The 22,273-nt window shown below is 36.3% G+C and overlaps 1 protein-coding gene across 1 annotated transcript in view; it reads right to left on the bottom strand.

Moving 5' to 3' along the window:
- LOC126199758 (calcium-activated potassium channel slowpoke) overlaps positions 1-22,273 on the bottom strand; it is an 872,527-nt gene that overhangs the window by 293,009 nt on the left and 557,245 nt on the right. Inside the window, exon 16 of the mRNA XM_049936649.1 lies at positions 10,647-10,709. Within this exon, the coding sequence (XP_049792606.1) occupies positions 10,647-10,709 (63 nt within the window). The remainder of the gene's footprint in view (positions 1-10,646; positions 10,710-22,273) is intronic.

Below are 22,273 nucleotides of genomic sequence, written 5' to 3'. Positions count from 1 at the left end.
ACTATTTGAATAATTTCTTTTATCTCATCATACATTTCATTAATTTCTTCATCATCTGCAGAGCTAGTTGGCATATAAACTTGTACTAATGTAGGTGGTATGGGCTCCGTGTCTATCTTGGCCACAATAATGTGTTCACTATGCTGTTTGTAGTAGCTTACCCGCACTCCTATTTTTATTATTCATTATTAAACCTACTCCTGCATTACCCCTATTTGATTTTGTGTTTATAACCCTGTATTCACCTGACACCTTCTGCCTACATTACAATAAAAATCAATTAATTCAGAGTATCTTTAGAGTTCAAGGTGGTGGTCGGCTTTAGGTCTTCTTTAACATGCATCCCAGATGACTTCATGGGATGCAAGTGATTTATGACAACCATTTCAAAATTGGAATGAGGAAACAGATGGAAAGGTGGTGACTGAGGATCAGTCAAGAAATTTTACACTTAATGTCGGATTTATGTTTGTGGCTTATCATGTACAACATAAAGAATGGCTAGTTAAATCCATTCTTGGGTACATAATATTCATGATATTTACATTTGTAAACACTGTTGATCCACACATCAGCCATCTGTAATTGAGTTGGAATCACTCAAAGGCTTCATAAAACAGGAAATTTGACTAAGGAACTTAAGGATATTCAGTGCTTTGAGGGACCCTCAAAGGAGAGAGAGCTTGCTATCAAAATGAGACCCAGAAACTTCATTTAAAAACTGTGCCTCTTATTCTTAATGAACATGTCTTGAACAATGGTAATGGACACTCGCAGACTTACTGCACTAAACAAGGAAATAAACTTCTGGACTGAGTCCATGATAACAGCTAATGTTTTGTGAATAAGCCTGTCTAGATCACTTAATACATTGCATTGCTACCTGTGTCTGACATGCATAGCAATGCACTTTTTAATTTCTAAGTAGATACACATGTACCAAGCAGACACACTGACATGTGTAAAATAAATGATAATGATATTTTGTATGTCAAATTAAGTTTGAAAAAAAGTAATGCAAGTGCTATGGGCAATACAACATTTGTGTTCTTTCTTTCTTCTGTAAAAACAAATTAAATTTTTCAGCTGTCACACTCATAAGCATCCAACATATAACTGACTATGTGAAAACCATGGATTTTCCAGATTTAATCTACACACTTGAAGCAACTGATCCAGTACACTGTTGACTGTCATTGACAACACCAGGTAAATGGGGAACTGCTATAACTTGAAATCAATTGGCATGTTGGTGGGAATGATGGAATACATGAACTCAGAATGTCTTCTCCTTCTGACTTGCCATTCAGAACTGTCACTTTGATGAGGTTTAGCATTAGATTTTTGACAGTGAGCATGGTTACATTACACAGTCATGGTGGATTAATGTTGTGCAGAAGAATTATTGGTCCACCACGTTTCTGAGTGAGAATCAGTGCTGTGGCACACCAGAAAACTCAAACGAATTTAAAAATGTGACCACATACTTTAAAATCTCATTATATCGAAGACAAACACACACATATTTCATTTGTATTTCCAGTGAACTACACCCTACAGTTTCATATGAATTCTGAAGACACTTCTTTCTCCAAAAAAAGGCAAGAACTTCAAATGTATCTATGGTATTAATCCATATCACATGATCTTTAGCCCCAAAACGTGCTGGCAAAATTATTGGATCACTGGAGTGCTCATTCTCACAATGTGATTGTCGCACTGAACAATGCAGATAAGAAAAAAAAAATTACTTCCTACTTTTAACAGATTCCAAGTCAACCAATTGCAGGACAGCAATACAAACAGAATATTTTTTGAGTTTTCTACATATCATCCATTCTCACTGAATCCCCACCCTCAGCAATAATATGAATAGCTTAGCCCCACAGTAAATTTTTCCACACAGCAAGTGACACATGTGCCAATTTTGGTACATTATCCTTCAGACATTACAGAGGTATGCTGTTATGTCACTATCTTTGCACTCCCCTCCCATCATATACTCTAGGATAAATTTCCTTTACTTCATGTCTATGGTCACAAATTTTTTTGTCATCAGACTACCAGTTTAGGTCTATAATAACCACCTTCAGATCTGTTCTAGGGGTGAAATGATAAAGTGACTATCACCAATAAGTCAAGTGACAATGAAAACTACATGTTTGATACTTATGTATGCCATTATCAAATATCTGTATATATCACATCTTCTCACCTCCAGCCCTAGAGGTGTTTGTGAGGTATATTATCCCCAAAGTATTTTTCCAAGAAAAGTTGTGCAAAAAATGAATTACATACATACAAAATTTGATTGACACTGATCCAGACATTTCTGATTTCAGTTTCTACTTCACCCCCTCCTAAACCCAACCGTATTGGTCATAGGTGGTTGTTACTCATACAAAAATCTCCACGGGCACATACAAAAAACTCACTAAAGTTTCATCACAGTCAGATGAATGATATAGGAATTCACAGAGTACAAACAACAAAGAATTCATTTTTATACAGCCTCAAAATTAATCAGTTTTTGGAAATATATTGTAGCTGGACAGATAAAAAAGCTACTCACCAAATGGTGGCATGAGAACACACATATAAAGGAATTTAAAATTTGCAAGTTTTCGGAGTCAGTGGCTCTTCTTTTTGGCAGAATGGATGAAGGGGAAGGATGAGTGGTGAAGGAAAAGAACTGGTGATGTTTAGGAAGTGGGAAGAATTGGAGACTTACTGGATCGGATAAGAAGGAAAGACTAGTCATTGGGTACTGCACCAGAGATTTGAAAACCTGACAGCTTAAAGGTGTAATACACAAAACAGACATTACTGCTGAAACATGTTAACAGCAGCTGAAAGTTAAGTCTATTTTATATGAGAGAAGTGAGAAAGGGGAGGGGGGGGGGAGGGGAGGATAAGAGGAAACATTAGGTCAGAAAATTGAAGATATAGAAAACTAACAGGGAATGAAGACAGGAATAGTTACTGTGAAGAAATGGTGAGGTTGAAGAAATTACAGTGAATTAAGGATAGATGGGTGGTGTGAACCAAGGCCATGTTGTTATGCCAGTTCCCATCTGCCGAGTCATGCAAACTGGTGCCGGGGGAAGCATAAATATGGCACATGCGGTGACACAGGTACCAAGGTCACAACTGTCATGCTGTAAAGCATACTCTGCAAAAGGATATTATGTATTGCCAGTATACACCCTTTACCTACACTCAGTCATCCTAACTGATAAATTGATGGTAGTCACACTGATGTGAAAGGCCAGACAGTGTGCACGTAACAACTGGTACATGACATGTTGTTTGACAGATGGCTCTTCTTTGGTAATATATGTTTTGCCAGTTACAGCGTTTACCTCACTTACATGCAATTCTTTCACGTTTTGTTTGATTTTTCTAATCTTTTACCTTGCTTTTCTTGCATTTTTCTATCTTTTTCCAGCCTCTGTTTGTTTTTAGACATAAGTTTCTGATCAAGTTTTACTGCCATCTCCTGCATTATGTTATTTGCCAAACACAGTGGATTACATTTTCTCTAATGACTTCCTCTTTCAGCCCTGACTTTCCCAATTGATCATTTTTCTCCAATCAAATTTTTTTCCATCATACAGATCATTTTTCTGGTAGGAAATTCTTGCCAGCTCATTACGTCTGTTCTCACAATATTTGTTTGATTTTTCTACTCTTTTACCTTGCTTTTCTTGCATTTTTCTATCTTTTTCCAGCCTCTGTTTGTTATTTCTTGCCATTCCACCATCTCCAACACTTAACACCCTCCTCTTTTGCCATGATGAATCCCATCACACATTCATTCATACTGAACACATGCTTTTGTAATATCAAAACAAAGGTCTTACATTTCTTGAAACTTACTTGTGCCTGGGAGTTACTCCCGCTCTACACCAACCTCTTATACAGTTGCAAATACAGCAATTTATTGCTCTTAACTGACTAATCAGCTTCATCTGCCAATTTCCACTCCACCAGACTTCTCTCCTACAAAATCCTGCACTTATTTGCCCCTCATGTTTCCTTTGGTGGTATTGCCCTCTAAGCCAACTTCAAACTGAAACAGCATGCCAGACTTCATCTCGAAAAGCTACCCCCCTTCTCTTAAACTATCTCAATATTGGTTTTCCCTTTCTGTCCCTCTGCAGCTCCCTAAACAGCCACACAATCAGCCACAACTCCTCTCCTGGAAACCAAGCTTGGCCAACCTTCTTAACATGCCAGACTAATGATAGCTCATAATCACAAGAACCAATCACAACACTATGTGCTGCTTCATCACCTTCTTTTAATTCTTCATTTGTTTTCCTCAGTGTCAACGTATTGGCTGAACAAATAGGGGGTGGAAGTGCAGTACTGTCTACAGTAAATGATGTAGCCAACAGCTGCACATTTGCATTCCACGGTCTTTTACTTACACTTTTCACAACCCCCCATATACACATTTAATATGGCTAGTGCACTATAGTTTAACTTTTGATAAGCCTCATTAATAAAATGGTTCAAATGGCTCTGAGCACTATGAGACTTAACTTCTGAGGTCATCAGTCCCCTAGAACTTAGAACTACTTAAACCTAAGTAACCTAAGGACATCACACACATCCATGCCCAAGGCAGGATTCGAAACTGTGACCATAGCGGTCGCGCGGTTCCAGACTGTAGCGCCTAGAACCGCTTGGCCACTCCAGCCAGTGCCTCATTAATAGTTTTCAGACGAACATCCACATACTGCTACAATGGTTTACTGTTGAATATCTATGAGCAGTAAAAACCTAACCACAAAGTTCACAGTTCTTGAAGAATAGAAAGGCACATATGGAGCAGACACTGCCTTTGTTTTTTTACACATGGCCTAATTGTGTAACACTTATTCCACAGTTAAGTTGAAGCATTGTTGTTGTTCTAACCAACACAGATTTCATGTCTGAAATTTGGCCATGGACTGACTCTCTCAGGTCCAAAAATTGGGCCCTTATATATCCTCACAATAATAGGTACTGAAACTACACATTGTTTAAAGTTAAATTTGCAGAAATTACAGTTAAAACTTAACTCACTCGATTAACCAATTACCTGAATATATCGAAAAATTGGTTCTTTTTAACAGTTTCTTCTACTACAAGAGTTAGGCCAAAGTATTTGTTTAAATCATGAAATTAACATATATAGTTAGGCAAACAATACTTTTGACAAAACTGTTAATTACTTTGGAAATAATTAAGGGTTGGCTTTGCTAAGATGTTTTCCAATAGAGTCAAATAAATACTTAATGAATGCTATTAGTTGTTCCTCTAAATGTTTATACTTAGGACAGAATTTATATTTTTTTAAATGTCAACAATTAAATTTAAGTTATGAAACAATTACTGATTTCATCCTATAACAATAGTATTAACTAGGAATAGTCAAAATAAATTAGGAAATCAATTACATATATAAAACTAAGCACAAAATTTGATCTAGTGTTATATCCTTTAAAACCAAGGGCCAACCTTTCTCTTTTACGAAAATGCAGATTATACTCACATATGTTAATGATAATTAGTTAAGAACAAAATGAATTTTAAGAAGGCAGACTGCAAAACAAGAGGGGAAGTAAAAGTACCCCAGCTTGCTTCGACACAAGTATGGTGTTCTCAACCTATCATCTAAGTTTACTCTCCCTTCCTGAATTATCACTATTATCCAAGGGTCTGACTTTCAGCCTTAAACCTGCTTTTTCTCATACTGCTTTGATGGATGTACTTTACTTCACACGTACTTTCAACTGGATTCACATTGCAACCCAATCCAAAAACCTGACATTGAAGCGTGCCTTGAACAATTTTGACCAAGATTCCAACTTGATCCATCACCACTACCTTAAAATCATCCCTTAAAAGGCTTCCAAAAATTACTCACATCCAGCATTGCTTCACAATTCTTCCTCAGGTCCCTACAATATGATTCTAACTTGTGTTCTGCAGAACTCCAGGTACTTCATGCCCTAAAAACTGATGTCTCCATCTATATCCTCCCAGTGAACAAGGGATCTACCACTGTAGTGCTGGATGACAGGAATATGTAAGCAAAGGTACAGAGAACCCTTTGCCATGTGCTGTACGGTGGCTTGCAGAGTACCAATATAGATGTAATCGTAGAAAGTAGACATCAACTGTCGACACCTCTACCTATAGCATCTGCCATCAAGATCCTATTCCTGTGATTCAAACTGACCTGCAGCTCCTCCTTAAAACCTCAGGCCCTCACAAGGACTAACAACCTCAGTCCATACAACTTCAAACCCAATCACCCTGGTCGCCCCATAGTTGCTGGCTTTGAAGCACCCACCAAACATATATCTACTTTAGTTGATCAACACCTGCAACCCATAGTACAAAGACCTCCCTCGTTTATTAAAGACACCAAAGATTTCCTGGACCATATGAAATCTTTGCCCATCCCATACCCAGCACACATCTTGCTTCTCACCATTAGTATCACCTCCCTCTACTCCAACATCCCCCAATTACATGGTCTGCCTGCAGATGAACATTTCCTCAGTCAGTGCCCACCTGATTCCAAACTTATGACATTCATCCTGTTCACCTTCATCAACTGTATACTTACCAATAAGTACTTTACCTTTGAGAGACAAACATACAAACAGATCAGGGATATGGCCATGGGAAACAGGATGGCTCCTTCCTATGTTAATCTTTTCATGCTTCACTTGGAGGGGGTTTTCCTTCAACCTGTTTTGGCTTAGATACACTAATGACATCTTTGCCACATGGACTCATGTTCAGGCTGACATGCTAAAAGTCTCGCAATCTCTACATATATTCTCTCAATTATATTACACATGGTCCTATTCCAAATGCATGCCACTTTCCTTGACATTGACCTCATCCACCCCAAAGGTCAGCTATGTACTTCCGTTCACATGAAACCTACTAACAAACAATAGTACTTACATTTTGACAGTTATCATCCTTTCCATGTCAAATTTACCCTTCCATACACCCTTGCCATTCAAGGCAAACATACACTATGTGATCAAAAGTATCCGAACACCCCCAAAAACATACGTTTTTCATATCAGGTGCATTGTGCTGCCACCTACTGCCAGGTACTCCTTATCAGCAACCTCAGTAGTTATTAGATATCATGAGAGAGCAGAATGGGGTGCTCCACAGAACTTACAGGTTTTGAGCGTGGTCAGGTGATTGGGTGTCACTTGTGTCATATGTCTGTATGCAAAATTTACACATTTCTAAACATACCTAGGTCCACTGTTTCCTATGTGATAGTGAAGTGGAAACATGAAGGGACATGTGCAGCACAAAAACATACAGGCCGACATCATCTGTTGACTGACAGAGACAGCCGACAGTTGAAGAGAGTCAGAATGTGTAATAGCCAGACATTTAACCAGTCCATCACACAGCGATTCCAAACTGCATCAGGATCCACTGCAAGTACTATGATAGTTAGGCAGGAGGTGAGAAAACTTGGGCTGCCATTCCCCAAGGAACCTTCCAGCACCTGACTGAATGTATGCCTGCGAGAGAGGAGAGTGGAAGCTATCATCAAGGGTAAGGGTGGGCCAACAGCATACTGAATTCCAGCATTACCGATGGAAGGTGCCACGAACTTATAAGTCATTTTCAGCCAGATTTGTGGATACAGTGCATTTAACAGATGCAGACTCTTTACAGCAATACATCACCATTCTCACCTTAGCCTACACTGGATGTAACTCCAGCCTAATGCCCTGAAATGAGGTCCACTCTATCCAACATTTTGTCCACCACACCTAGAATAGCTTTATGTTGACCTCCAAATCCCCTCATTATTATGCTTCTTCTGCATACATTTCCCTACCCTATTGGTCCTATCTCTGTGACCATCTCCACTGTAAAACTTGCCCCATGCACCCTCTTACTGTGACCTATATGAGCCCTATAATTGGAAAAACATACACTATCAGAGGGAGAGGCACTTGCAAAATGACAGCTGTGATCTTGGTGCCTACTTCATCATCACATGAGCTATTTGCATTCTTCCCCCTGACAACAGTTCCTCATAACTCTGCAGATGACACCTGGCATAACAACAAGGCCTTAGTTATCATCACTCACTTGACCATAATTTACAATAATTTATTTGGTTTCAGCATTTCTTCACAGTAGCTATTGCTTTCTTCAATCTCTTTTAGTTTTCTATACCTTCCATTTTCTGAACTATCTATTTTTCCTTGCAACCCTCCCGCCTTTCCCACCTCTCTCACATAAAATGGACTTAACTTTCAGCTGTGTTAAGTTGTTTCGACAGTAATGTCTGTCTTGCATATTACTCTACCTTCCACCTTCAAGTTCTCAGGTTTTCAAATCTTTTCCATTGCAGTCCCCAACAATCACTCTTTCCTTCTCATCCCGTCAGGAAAGTCTCTCCTGACCTGGGGTTCTGCGCAAATTTTCTGAACTTTACTTCTTTTTCTAAACCTCACTGGTCCTTTTCCTTCACTGCTCTTCCTTCCCGTTCAATCCCTCTGCCAGAAGAAAGAGCCACTGGCTCTGAGAGCTTGAAATTTTTAAATACCTTTATATGTGTGTTCTCCTGCTGCTGCTTTGTGAGTGGATTTTTCATCTATGCAATTTCATTATATTTTTATACAGCCTCAGATATGTAGTTAATGTTAAAGTGACATAATAATGACAGCCATTTGTTGCAAATTATCCAGCTACAAAGTACAAAAACTTTTGAAAGTTCACTCACGACAATTTAAAGCTTGTAAAACATCATTCAGTGCCAATCAATAAAACCTCTGTCTCAGTGGAACCAAGTTGACAATTGACACCCTATTTAGGCATAAATTTTATGGACTGACAACGAATGATGTTTAGTAAGTTTTAAATCATGATGAGTGAACTTTTAAAAATTTTTTTAACCTTTCAAAAGTTTTCATCCTTTTTTAGCCTGATAATGTATATGAAACATCTGTTATTTTTATATTACTTTAATTACACTTCCCAATAAAGAATTCACCATGTCTACTCCTCAACATCCACATGGTGAGAGATGGGAAACAGTTAAAGAGTTAAAGAGGACTCAAAATGTAGCTGAGCTTTCTACAAATGAGCTCCGAAGTGGTCTCGTTGTCACTGACATTATAAATATTATTGTTATTCCAATTCTGGTAACAATGAGGATACTTCCTTTAAGAATTCTATACTTTTTTTCAAGTCTGTCTCATAGGACTTCACCAAGACTAGAGAGAAAATGCTGATGTACCATGAAGAAATACACAATAATGAATGGAAGATCCATTGATGAAGTTGTTCCAAGTCTCAAAACCAAATGTCAACAAGAAAATAAATAACTAAAATTGCCTATGAGGTGTTATTCCTGTAAGAAAACCTTTCATAGATTACACATGAGGGTTTAAGTAGATAGCAAATCTTGATCAAATTGACAAGTGAAGGTGTGACACAATTTACATACAAAATTACAGTTTCTGACAACAAGGAGAAATATTCAAAATCCAGAGGGAAATGAAATACATACCATCAAAATCAGTGACTTTGTTTCTGTTGGGAAAAGATGCTAAATGCATACAAAAACATACAGTGATGCAAGTGGATGAGGCACTGGATTTAACATAAAGAGCGCTAAACAAAATAAACACTATATGGTAGTTTATGGGAACATAATTGAGACAAAAACCAAGTAATTCATGAAAATAGGAAACTGAACTACAAGTGCATAGTTTATCAAGGCAAGGAGCACCCTATGCTGATAAAAATAAAGAGGAAATTACTTACAGATGCTACACAGAATGGCAAATTTATGAGGCATGTAGTACTTTAATAACTGATAATTCTTTCACAGTGCTCTGCTTCATAACATGCTACATGCTGTAACTGCAAAAAATAAATGTCAAGAAATAGCTTCATATTATACAAAAACAATGCTTCTGAGATTAGTTACAAAACAACAGCTCTTCCCTGTGGACAGTGACTACAGATTTTCTACTCTGGCAGATACCCAGCTGATAATGGTTGCAAATAAATTTTTTTAAGCTACAAAATACTTTTGTTACATTCATATTATGATACAGTATGCAGTTACACTAGAATGTATAAAGCATGCAGTGGAACATACCAAAAATCTTTATTACAACAAGAAGTTACCAAACAGCAACCTTCTGGAAAAAATGCATACTGAAGTTCTTGGAAGCTGTATCTACGGGTGAATAGTGGGGAACTACTGTTGAAATAGTCACTGCTGCTTTACTATGAAATTATTATGCACTACGAGCTCATGAATAGGAAGTTCAGCACAGTTCAGCTCAGATTTTGGGCGACTACAATGTCTTTTGAGGTTCAATCAACACTTCAGACACTGAAGCAGCAGCCATACATGTCAGGAGATGAATATGACTGCCACAAGTATCTGTCAGGGAAAAAGTTGCACCATTTTCTTATCATCTGCTTGTTGACAATATTAGCATCAGTATTATTATAATTAACATTATTATCTTGACAACAGCCGTCCACAATCGTTGCTGCTCTGTTAATTTCAGTAAGATTTACACTGTTTCATATATTTTCTTTTAATGTGCTTTTGTTTCTGATTTAGCAAATACCTCGTATGTGCACCTTCTTTGGCAACTCAGGTGGCGTGAACGTAGGGGGAGGGTGGTGCTCATCTGCAAGAAGAAACCACAAACTCCCGACTTAAATGCCCAAACAGATTCACCCTTCACTCCATATGAGATATTGTGGACTTAATGATCTACATCACTGACTAAAAGGCAAAGCAAAATCTATCAGGACATGACACCCACTAAGAGACAGTTTTCAATTTTAAGTGTTTCAGAGACACATACAATAGGTTTGATTTGAATAACATGAGACTGGTCATTGAAAGCATAACAATTATTAAGCTGTTACATTATGTCCTGATACAAAAATAAAAAGCTCTGAATGGCACTATGGGTCTATACAAAATACATATAATGCAATCTCAAAAAATATAAAGTAAGATATATGAACTGAAATAATAATAGATTCTAGTTCTTGACTAGGAATAGTAGACCTACTTCTTCACTGGCATATATAATGCAGTAATTGATAAGCATGTGAGGTACACAGATATATTACTCATGATATTAATGTTAGGATACTGCATTATTTCTCTTACTAGTACAGAATGGAATGGAAGCAAAATGTAGCTACCATACAGTCCACAGATCACGAGCTGAGCCATGGAGGAATGTAATTGCCAGTAGCTTAAAGTCCTCTGCTTCAGCTAATAAAAGTATCATCAGTGGCCACATTGGACATTCACATACAACACTAGAGAGATGTATTTCATGTATGTGAGGGCTGTTGCAACAGCTCTTGCAGCAAGATAACTGGATGCTAATTTTGCACACTGAGACCTTCATAGTTCACCTCTTGAACTGTGCACTGTAATCGTGAATCAGTTTTTAAGTAAAGGAGAAATTACAGAAGTTAAATCACAGATTGAACTATAATAAAACATTTTTTTAATACAAAACATACAGACAAGTTTCATTTCATATTCTAACAATAGTTATCAACATACATGCCATTCAGAGGGGAAAATACTAAACAGAAAACATGCTAACAATCATGCCAATCACTACATGGTGCAACACATTTTAGAATTCTTCTGCTATAAAGGAAATTATTTTGAGAAATTGCACAAAAAGCTACAATTTTATAAGCATAGGGAAATTGCTATTGTTAAATACTGACAGTAAATTGCAGTGCAGCTTCTTGTCATTAAAGATAAATATCATAAACATGAGCAACAGATAATCAATTTCAGGTTGCATTAATGTTTTAAGTACTAATTAAGTTCAGCAGCTGCTCTATCTGCAGGTGACATGCTTTTGAATTTTAGATGTGTACGAGTAGGGTTACTGTGCTGAAACAATTACTATGATGCCTTACAAATGATAACAAACATTGAAAACACTATAGAAATTCAATGCAAATAATAGAAATAAAAATCATTGCACTGAGTAGGAGGTTCATATTATTGCACCCAGTACAATAATTACTACTGATATATGCAGATGAATAAATTTTCAATATAAATATGACTTCTGAAAAATTATACACAAATCCTTCACAGAAAGTAGTAGGAAGGTGTGATTTCTTTAGTGCTATTATGATGATGTGAGTGAAAGGAGATGTGCCTCAGATGTAGCCTAACTTACTTGCATACAGGTAATCCTCATCAGCTACAAATGCGCAGTTGTTAGTAGAAGAGGAAGAGCAGTATAAATAAAAATACAGAAGAAGTAAATATTGCCACAAAAGAAAAGAAAAAATATACTTAATTTCCTTTTAAGAAATTTCATAACAAATGATAAACTGCAAAATGTCTTGATGGCTACCTCAAAATGTATCTAAAGAGCTATAATAGAGAGATAGGAGAATTTAAAAATAAAAAAAGTGTACCCTAAACATTTTATTCAGTCATTTAAATTCCCAACCAAAAGATTCCCAGCAGATGGTGTAACAGATTTGTTGATAGTCACACTACATAAAATAAAAGTTCACGAAATTTATATAAAACTCTTAAATTTGTGACACCTTCATGAAACACTACCAAATACACAAAATCTGTAAATAAATAATCCATATTTCTTTCTTCCTGTCCATTCTACTTAAACTCAAAAGTTTTTGACTGTATACAATGACATCAAAAGGAAAATTCTACTGAGAAAACTGCCAAATTAGAAAGGGACAGAACTTACTGTCAAGAGACAAAATTCCAAATACTGTACATAGAAACACTACAAAGTATAAAAGCTATTCCTCTTTCAGAACTAATACATGCCTTCTTAGGGCAGGAAAGAGGGACAGGTTGACAATGGTTGAAAAGGAAGGGTCAATCACTTGGACGCCAGTTTGAGAGGGACCTGCACCTGCTTTGTAATCTTCCACAATCAATAATTCGTTCCTCCACAAGTTCCAAAAGCTAGGAATAATTTTATTAACTTGTTTCTGTTCCTACTTGCATCATCTGGAATTTTGTCCCTTGAAGGTAAGTAATGACCTGCATATAATGATTCAGATGATTAATCGAGAAGTTGTTCTGGTACAGATTCATTATTGATGTGTAAACTTTTTAATCTAACTTTCTTCACACCAGTTTACTTGCTAATTTCAGTGGTTTACAAACACACATAACTATATTCTCTAATGATGTGCTTCTAGGTCTTCTGGCAATGTATGGTTTCCATTTTATGCACACTATTTCAATAACCAACAGAGCTGTCCTCTTCAGGTGCCACAAATTTTGCTGCTATGTTTATTTGCAGTCTGACTCCAACTAGACTTGGAACTATTGTTGGTCTGATGCCACTATTTATAGCGGAGTTCAGTATCTGACACTCCCTAAACCCTTTGACGTTCTTTGGTTTTTCAGAGCTCATACTGATACTCCATGAAACACAAAGGCTCTCAGGGTTTTTCTACTCTGATGGATGAAATGGCCAGTCCGATTGTAATAAATTAGACAGACCCCAAATGTTATTAAAATTGGAACCTCCATCCCTGTTTATTAGGTTTTCTGATATGAGTATTTCAATAGACTCCTTGTCTCAGAAACTTGACAGTTTGCACCAAAAAAATGATCTCATTGTATTTCATTTAACGATCATATTTGAGGCAGTGTCTGGTTCAGCTTGGTTGTTTTAGTCAGATGTGTTGCTGATGTTTCTTGCATCTCTCCTCAACTATTCTGATAGTAGGCTTCGTGAAGACAGGCCATATTTGCATGGTATATGGTACAAACCTATCTTTTGGAGACACAGATCTTCTTTAACATAACTAAGAATACTTTTTCTCTCAGAAGAAGAGAGCAAAATACACTGGATACCATACTTCTATAGGAGTATAATGACCCTTCCCGATATTGGGCAAACATAATCAGATAAGCAATTTTTAGCTTCTCTTCCTCAGTCTCAGTCTCATCCCCTTTGTCAGGCATTCTTAAATTTGATAGCATTGCTCATCCAGTTTGATGACCTGAGTACCCATTCCTTTAAAATACTATTCGAAAGTGTCGCGATGCTTTGGCAAAGTTATCCTTGTCCAAAAGTATCTGACCCCTATATACCAGTCTTTAACACCAAATTTCTTTGTTACAGATGATAATGTGTTGAGGAATGGAGACAGAGTTTAATATGAGTAAGTTTTCAATGTACACTATGACTCAGGCATCCATACATTATTCTATTAACTAACACATCGAGAAAAGATAGTTGACCCATTTTTGAAGTTCCATTATGAATTTTATTTTATGATGGCAGTGTTTAAATGTTCTTGAAGCTCTTTTGCTCCATATGACCACACCTGCTACAAACTTGCTTATCTACAAATTACACAAATACAGGATTAAGGACAATGCTCTAAATTGGCTAACTTCATACTTACACAACAGAAAACAAAGTATAACTATCACCTCAGATGAAGTGAATTATTATTCTAAATGGAGTACAGTATCACAAGGTGTGCCTCAAGGCTCCATTTTGGGGCCAATCCTGTTCCTATTCTACATACATGACTTAACAATAAATATAAATCCCCCATCAGTTCTGTTTGCAGATGATACTTCTGTTATTATGAAGGTGATGGTGCAGAACAAATTCTGAGCTCCGTCATAAGCACACTGGATACTTTAGAGAAGTAGTTTCAATTAAATGGGGTGATACTGAACATTGCAAAAACCCGTATGGTACATTTCAAAACCAAACCTTCAAAATGCATGGATCTTAAAATACAACATAACAATCAACTTATGAAAGAAGTTGACATGGTCAAATTCCTGGGACTAAATGTGGACAAGAACTTAAGATGGATTTCACATATTGACTTCCTCTCAAATAAACTAAGCAGTTTAGCATTTTTGATGCAAATGCTAGCAAATTCCAGTGACATGAGTACACAAAAATTTGCTTATCATAGTTATTCTGAATCTGTCATTAGATATGGGACAATCTTCCAGGGAAGTTCAAGTAGTGTACCTCGAATACTGAAACTGCAAAAGAAAATTGTCCGATACATATGCTCTACACAGCAAACAGTTTTGTCACCCATTTTTTTCAGAAACTAAAAATCTTAACTGTTCACTCCATATACATTTATAAAATTATAGTCTTCCTACATAGCAGACAAAAATTATTTGAGGAGAATCAGTTTAAACACATATAACACAACAAATGAAAATAATTTTATGCTACCCATGCACCAGTTGAAATTATGTGCATGGACTCCACAGTTATATGGGGATGACAATATATAACAAGTTAATGGGCAAAAACATATTTAATATGAAGCCAGAAATTTTTAAAATGAGGCTACAGTGGATTCTGTTGGAGAAATGCTACCATTTAACAAATGAATTCATAGAGGAAGAGATGATAGAGCAAGGAGTAATGAAGTGTTACGAGTTTTTGTATGTACATATAAAAAACTGTATTATCATTATGATGCTGTTTGTTAACATCAGCTGTTCTTTGTTTAAGATGAAATTTTATCGCAATTTTGACTTGTCTCCTGTATCTGAATAAAATGATTTAGATTAAGTACATTATGAGACAAATGGTTATTCACAAACATGTTGGTTTCAGCTTGGCGAATTATAGTGCCTTTGCTTCAAAGGTTCACCATAACCATAAAGGATGATAACATATTACCCATTACCAAGCTACTCTTTAATTCATAATATTTTCTGTTGAACAGGAAAAAGGATTATGTCAAAATGTAAATACTAAGTTCTGTGAAACAATGATTAAAGTTTCCCATGATTAGTTCCAAGGGATTACAAAGTGGAGCTCATGTGAAGAATTAAACTACGTCAAAACTGACCATAAAATCCATATCCTAAAGCTACAAATGACTGCTGTCAGGTACTCAATTTACTAAAATCTCACAAACCATCACACCCAGCAGAGCAGGAAAATACTGAAAAAATTAGCATTTCACAGAATAATAGTTCAAGCTCTTTGAAACATAAAAGGATGTAAACAGCAGTGGGATTGAACTCAGCTATAAATAGCGGCTTGAGATCAACAACAGTTCACTGTCTGGTTGTAGTCCAGGCAGTGAGTGCACATAACAGTAATATTCACAACATCTGAAGAATACAGTTGGGCAATTTGTCGAAATATTGTGCATAAATTGGAAACAATAACTTGGCAGAACATCCAGAAGCAAGACATTAATCAATCACAATGAGGAAACCTGAGAGATCACAACTATATTCTCATATGATGTACTGGTATGTAGTTGGGTTGCACAAACCTGCATTTTTCAGTGAGTCTTCACTACTACCTTGAAAAGTTTGACATAAGCACTAGTCAAGGTCCATCGTGTCACAACTGTTCTGTAATGGACAGGGGAGAAAAGCAGGAGGAAAACTGTGATATATACATATTGTACTCATAGGAATGAAGTAATTAATAATACCTTATACAGTACTATAGAAGTAGTGTCATTGGTTCACAAGATGGATAAGTATTTCAAACAATTATAAGTTAAGATCCATTAATAAGATGAGATACGTCAAAGAAAGTCATGGATACCAACAGGTATAAATGTCTCAAGCAACACAAAAAGAAAATTGCTCAGTTACAGAAAAAAAAAACACAAAATATCCCCTCTCCGCAACTTATTCAGGTGTAAAAAAAACTCATATGTCAGGCAAAAATAATGGCAAATGATAAGTTTATGTAAGAGTCAGAAAATAAAAACCAAACAATCTGAAAAGTAATAAAACAGGAAGAAAATAGTAGAAGGAAAATATCACACTGAACTGTGACAACAAGAGAATAACTGAGCCACAGCAGATTGAAAATCTCTTCTTGCAGTACTATGAAGACAATAAAATAAACCTAATAATTAATAATAAGAAAGATAGTCCAATTAACCAACAGAATAAAGTAAATTCTTGCCTCAACTCAATCTATCTCTATGACACATTCCCAAATGAAATCATTCACATAGCAAAAACCCTCAGGAAACTGTCCTGAGGAATTGATAGTATTCCAGACTTCATAATAAAGGAATGTATTATAAACATTGCAACACCACTTGCAGAGATAATCAACTCATCTTTCTCAGCTGGAACCTTTCCTCACTCACTGTCTTAAAATTGCCAAGGTGATCATTATTTATAAAAATGGTGACAAAGCAAATTTAGAAAACTATAGACCAGTCTCATTATTGTCAGTTTTTGCCAAACTCATTGAAAGATCTTGTATGACAGACTAATCCTTGCTGATGCCCAACATGGTTTTCGGAAAAATAAATCTACGACCAGTTCCATATACAATTTCTTACAAAATGCTCTAGACATACTGCATAATAAACAAAATGCTGCTGATATTTTTCTTTTGATCTGAGCAAAGCTTTTGACATTTTGAACCACAGAATCCTGTTGGAAAGACTCCAAAAGTAAGGCTTTATGGGCACCACATTAAAATGGTTCTCCTTATACCTGACAATTTGGAAACAAAAAGTAGGAATAACATATGAACTAAAATGATAGCAGTAGAAGATTTTTTTTCTGATGCAGAAATAATTAAAACTGGAGTCCCTCAAGGATCCATTCTCGGGCCAATCCTTTTCTTCTACATATAAATCACCTACATGTGGCATAGAATACGAACTAAATATTTTGTTTGCAGATGACACAAGCATCCTTCTTACAGGGGAAACACAAACAGAGCTACAAGAAAACATAAATAAAGCTACAGACCAGCTAAATGACTGGTTTGGAGGAAATAAACTAATAATAAACGCTTCCAATACAACTGTGCTTAATTTCTATTTTAAAGAGGAAGCCTGCAACACTTCTGTGACAATAAACAACAGTGGAATTACACCCTCACTGGAAACAAAATTTTTAGGCATATGGCTTCGAAATGATTCTAAATGGCAGACACATATAACTAAAATGAATACGACACTGAAATAAGTATACTGCAGCCTACGCTTACTTGCACACTAAGCAAGCTTCCACATTGTTGTAATTGTATATTTTTCCCAGTTCCACAGTATTATACAGTGTGGAATTATATTCTGGGGTAGCACAGTTGATAGCTCAATCATCTTCCAGACCCAAAAAAGAGCTTCAAGAGCAATGCACCACATAAACTGAGTGATGTAGGCCCCTCTTTCAAGTCAACCATCCTCCCTTTCCCCTGTCTTTTTATTCTAGAAAAATGTAAATTTGTAAGGAAAAATATCAAAGAGATAAATAAAAACTGTAATGTATACGAACAATGCCAGGCAAAAAAAAAAAACAAACTCCATGTTCAGTTAGTAAGGAAAACAGCCTTTAAAACCTCTAGTACAAACAGTGCAATACAAATGTACAATAGTCTGCCACATAAAATTAAAGTTATTTCTTCACTTTCTCTGTTTCACAAATCCCCAAGGGCATTCTTATTAGATCACTGCTTCTATTCAGTGGCAGAATTCTTAAACCATGTGAAGTACGACAGACAAGAATTTTCAAAAACTAATACTGCTGCTTGTGTGTGTGTGTGTGTGTGTGTGAGAGAGAGAGAGAGAGAGAGAGAGAGAGAGAGAGAGAGAGAGAGAGAGAGAGAGAGACATGCAAGCAAATGACATCCTACAATCTGTAGAGATTAACTGGATGAATGAATAAAATGATGAATTACAAGCCTGTGTGCTGAATTACATTTATTTAATTGTTGCAATGGCATGAATTTGCAGTAAATTGAAAATATTTGCTCCTTTAGAGAAAATAATGCTCTTAACAGAAAACAGTAATCCATTTCCTAGAGTACTGATAAATAGTAGCGAAGAAGGAAAATCAATGAATGTTCAATTATAACATTTATTTGGTACTTAAAAGCAAGGTATATATGTTAGATATAAACACAATCTTTGTGTCTTCATATAGGTAATTCCACTTCCACTTCTTGGCAACGGGTTAAACAGTTCATTTGACACTTTCTTCTCTGACATCATTAAATTTGATTTCTCTCAATCGATATAGTCTTTGAGTATGAGACCAGGAGTGCACTTCAGTTCCATGGATTTACATATCTGAGTGACATCATTGTAAGCAACTCCCAAATTTAATATCAACAGCAATTACTGTAGCCTAAAATGACAGAAAATTTAAGAGTTTAGAATCCCACTGATTGGTAGAATACAAAGGACACTGCACGTCATCAGATGACATGAAAGATTAAAAAACTGTCTGACTGGTTGCCTGCACACATAACACTTGTATATGTGAGGTATACACACTGGCATGTATCATTCTTGTGACCATTTTCTTCAAACACTCATGTAGGTGCAACACATAGTTGTTTATTGAGTGCACACTGTCTTGTGTTTTATCTCATTGAGATGCTGAAGATCCACTGCTACAGTTGGAGAAAGAACTGTAATCAGAATACTGGATTGGGCTAAAGTGAAGACACCCTTAAAAAATCAAAATAAAAAGTGTTTTGTGGGTGAGAATTGTGATGTTTTTGCTCCATTCAGAATATAAAAATGATTGTTGTGCTTTGTTAAAGGACAGTGCTCATAATGCCTTGAAGTGTGTAAAAAACAAAGTGCAACAGCTGGAAGTCGAATTACAAAACTTAGACAGCACTGTTATCTGTATTACAGAGCACTGGTGTAAAGAAAGTGAAATCTTATATATTAATTTACCCTCATATGTCCAAGCATGTTCTTATTGCTGAAACACAATGAAAGGTGGAGGATCAGGTATTTATGTTACGAACAGTATTGAATTTAAAGTCAGAAATGATATTATCATGCTAAGTGTAGACAAAGACTTTGAAGTGTCAGAAATACAGATAGTAGCTATGAATATGGCCAAGAAACTAACTACATTATGTGTATATAATTCTCCCAGTTGTAATTTAGAGAAATTCTTTTCAAAACTTACACATAGCCTAGAACTAGCATTGTCTCTGAAACATAATATCCTTTTTTGTGGGGACTTTGGCATGTCATCACCAGTCAACTGTGCAACAAGAATAACCACACATTCATCATCTACCATTGACCATGTAGGCAGATGTAGGCAGAGAAAACTGTGATGTACTTGTTAAAAAATCTGGGACTGTCTGACCATCTATGTCAGAGTATAAAAGTAAAAGCTTTTGTAAAAAAAGAATCAAAACTACATGTATATAAATGAGTCTAAAGCAGCAGAAGAATCTCTTCCAACCTAAACTAAACACAAGAATATCTGATGGAATGAAAAGTGCAATGAAGCTTTGGAAAACAGACAAAAGCTATGGCAAAAATTGAAATCGAATCCGACACAAAACAACCTGGAAAGGTTCAGAGAAGGTAGAAAAATGTCCTCCTACACAATCAGAAACGAAAAGAGACTGTATGAAAGACTATCCCTTCAACAAATACAGGTGTACTTCATCCAAAACAAATCCAGAGACTATTACCAATGTTTCAAAAGACACCTGAAAGGTTGCGAACCACCCAGTTTAAATTTTTGTGACAAATCAGGGAAATTAGGTACAAATGACCAAGAAAACAGCAACACTTTAGCACACTATTTTGGAGACCTTCTCAACTGTAAAGAGCCTTCAGAGAAACTGGAATTCAACTGGAATTCAAAAGTCCAGAAGAAATCCCTGTAGAATTACATTCACCAACTCTAAATGAAGTCTGTCAAGCTATAAAATCCCTCAAGAACAACAAATCTTCTGGTGAAGATGGAATCACAGCTGAAATTTTGAAACTATGTGAGGAAAAAGTAGCACTACACCTCAGTACAATTATTAAGGAAATTTGGATAACCAAGAAGATCCCAGAAGATTCGAGGATGGCACTTATACATCCACTTCACAAAAAGGGTGACAGATCACATGTGAACAATTACAGGGGTATTTCCCTTCTATCTGTTCAATACAAGGTCCTTTCCAAGATATTACTAAGTAGGATTGAACCGGTTCTCAATAGGAGAATACCAAGGTGGATTTAGAAAAGGGAGGAGCTGTTCGGAGCAAATTATTAACCTTAAAAACATAATTAGAACATGGGCTGGTCAACCGATGTTACAATGTTTATTGATTTTAGAAAAGTGTATGATTCCATAGACAGAGAAAGCCTCATTAGAACTCTGGAGGAATTTGGAATCGACAGAAAGACTAGAGAGATAGTAAAGCAAACACTGACAGATATCAAGTCCAAAGTCAAATTTCAAGGCAAGATTTCTGAACCTTTTAAAATCCAAATGGGTTTGAGACAAGGGGATGGACTCTCCCCAATTCTATTCAACATCATTTTGGAAAAGTTTATGAGGGAGACATTGGAGGAATACACACAACAAAAAGTAATGAGAATTCCTTTTGGAGGATTAGTTAAAGGCCTAACAATACATGCACTAGCTTTTGCAGATGATATTGCTCTCCTATCCACAAATATAACAGATGCAATTAAACAAAAAGAAATCTTAGCAAAGCATGCAGCTAAATTTGGTTTATAGATATCACAAGAAAAAACTAAATTCATGTCTAACAAACATAAGGAAATCAAAGAATTGCATGCAATTATTGGATGTATTGAAAGGGTGAAACTCTTTAAATATTTGGGAGAAACAATAATGGATACTGGCATAGGAAAAGAAACTGTCAAACCTTGAGTAGCTAAACTTAGGAGGGCACACATTTTAACACAGAAGCTGTACAACAAAAAATTCCTATTTCGAAATGCAAAGTTATTACACTACAATGCAGTGACAAGAACAGAAACACTCTCCCTCACGAACAAAGGACTAATAGATGAGCTAGAGAAGAAGGACAGAGTAATTCTGAGGAAGATCCTTGGTAGACACAAATTGGTGAAAAATGGATAAAGATGAACAATGAGAAGATCTACCAATTTATTAAACCAGTCACAACGGAAATGAGAAAGAGAAGGCTGATGTTCTTTGGTCATCTGGTGAGAATGGATGATGGCAGGTTAATGAAGAAAATCTTCAATGTAATTCGACAGAGGAAAACACCCAACTCTTGGTTGCAAGGAATAAACAAAGACCTCGGTGAACTTGGATTTACAGAAATGGACGCAATGAACAGGGACAGATACAGAAAGGCAATAACTGAATTTGAGGTTTTTCAAGAGGCTACAAAACTGAAGACCAACAGGAAACTAACAGCTGAACATCTGGAAAAAACGGCAGCAGGCAGAAGACCAGCCTGAGGGAAGAGAA

The sequence above is a fragment of the Schistocerca nitens genome, chromosome 1 (assembly GCF_023898315.1).
Source record: "Schistocerca nitens isolate TAMUIC-IGC-003100 chromosome 1, iqSchNite1.1, whole genome shotgun sequence".
Lineage (NCBI taxonomy): Eukaryota > Metazoa > Arthropoda > Insecta > Orthoptera > Acrididae > Schistocerca > Schistocerca nitens.
Note: the sequence above shows the minus strand (reverse complement) of the source record. Positions and strands in the feature narration are given on the sequence as shown.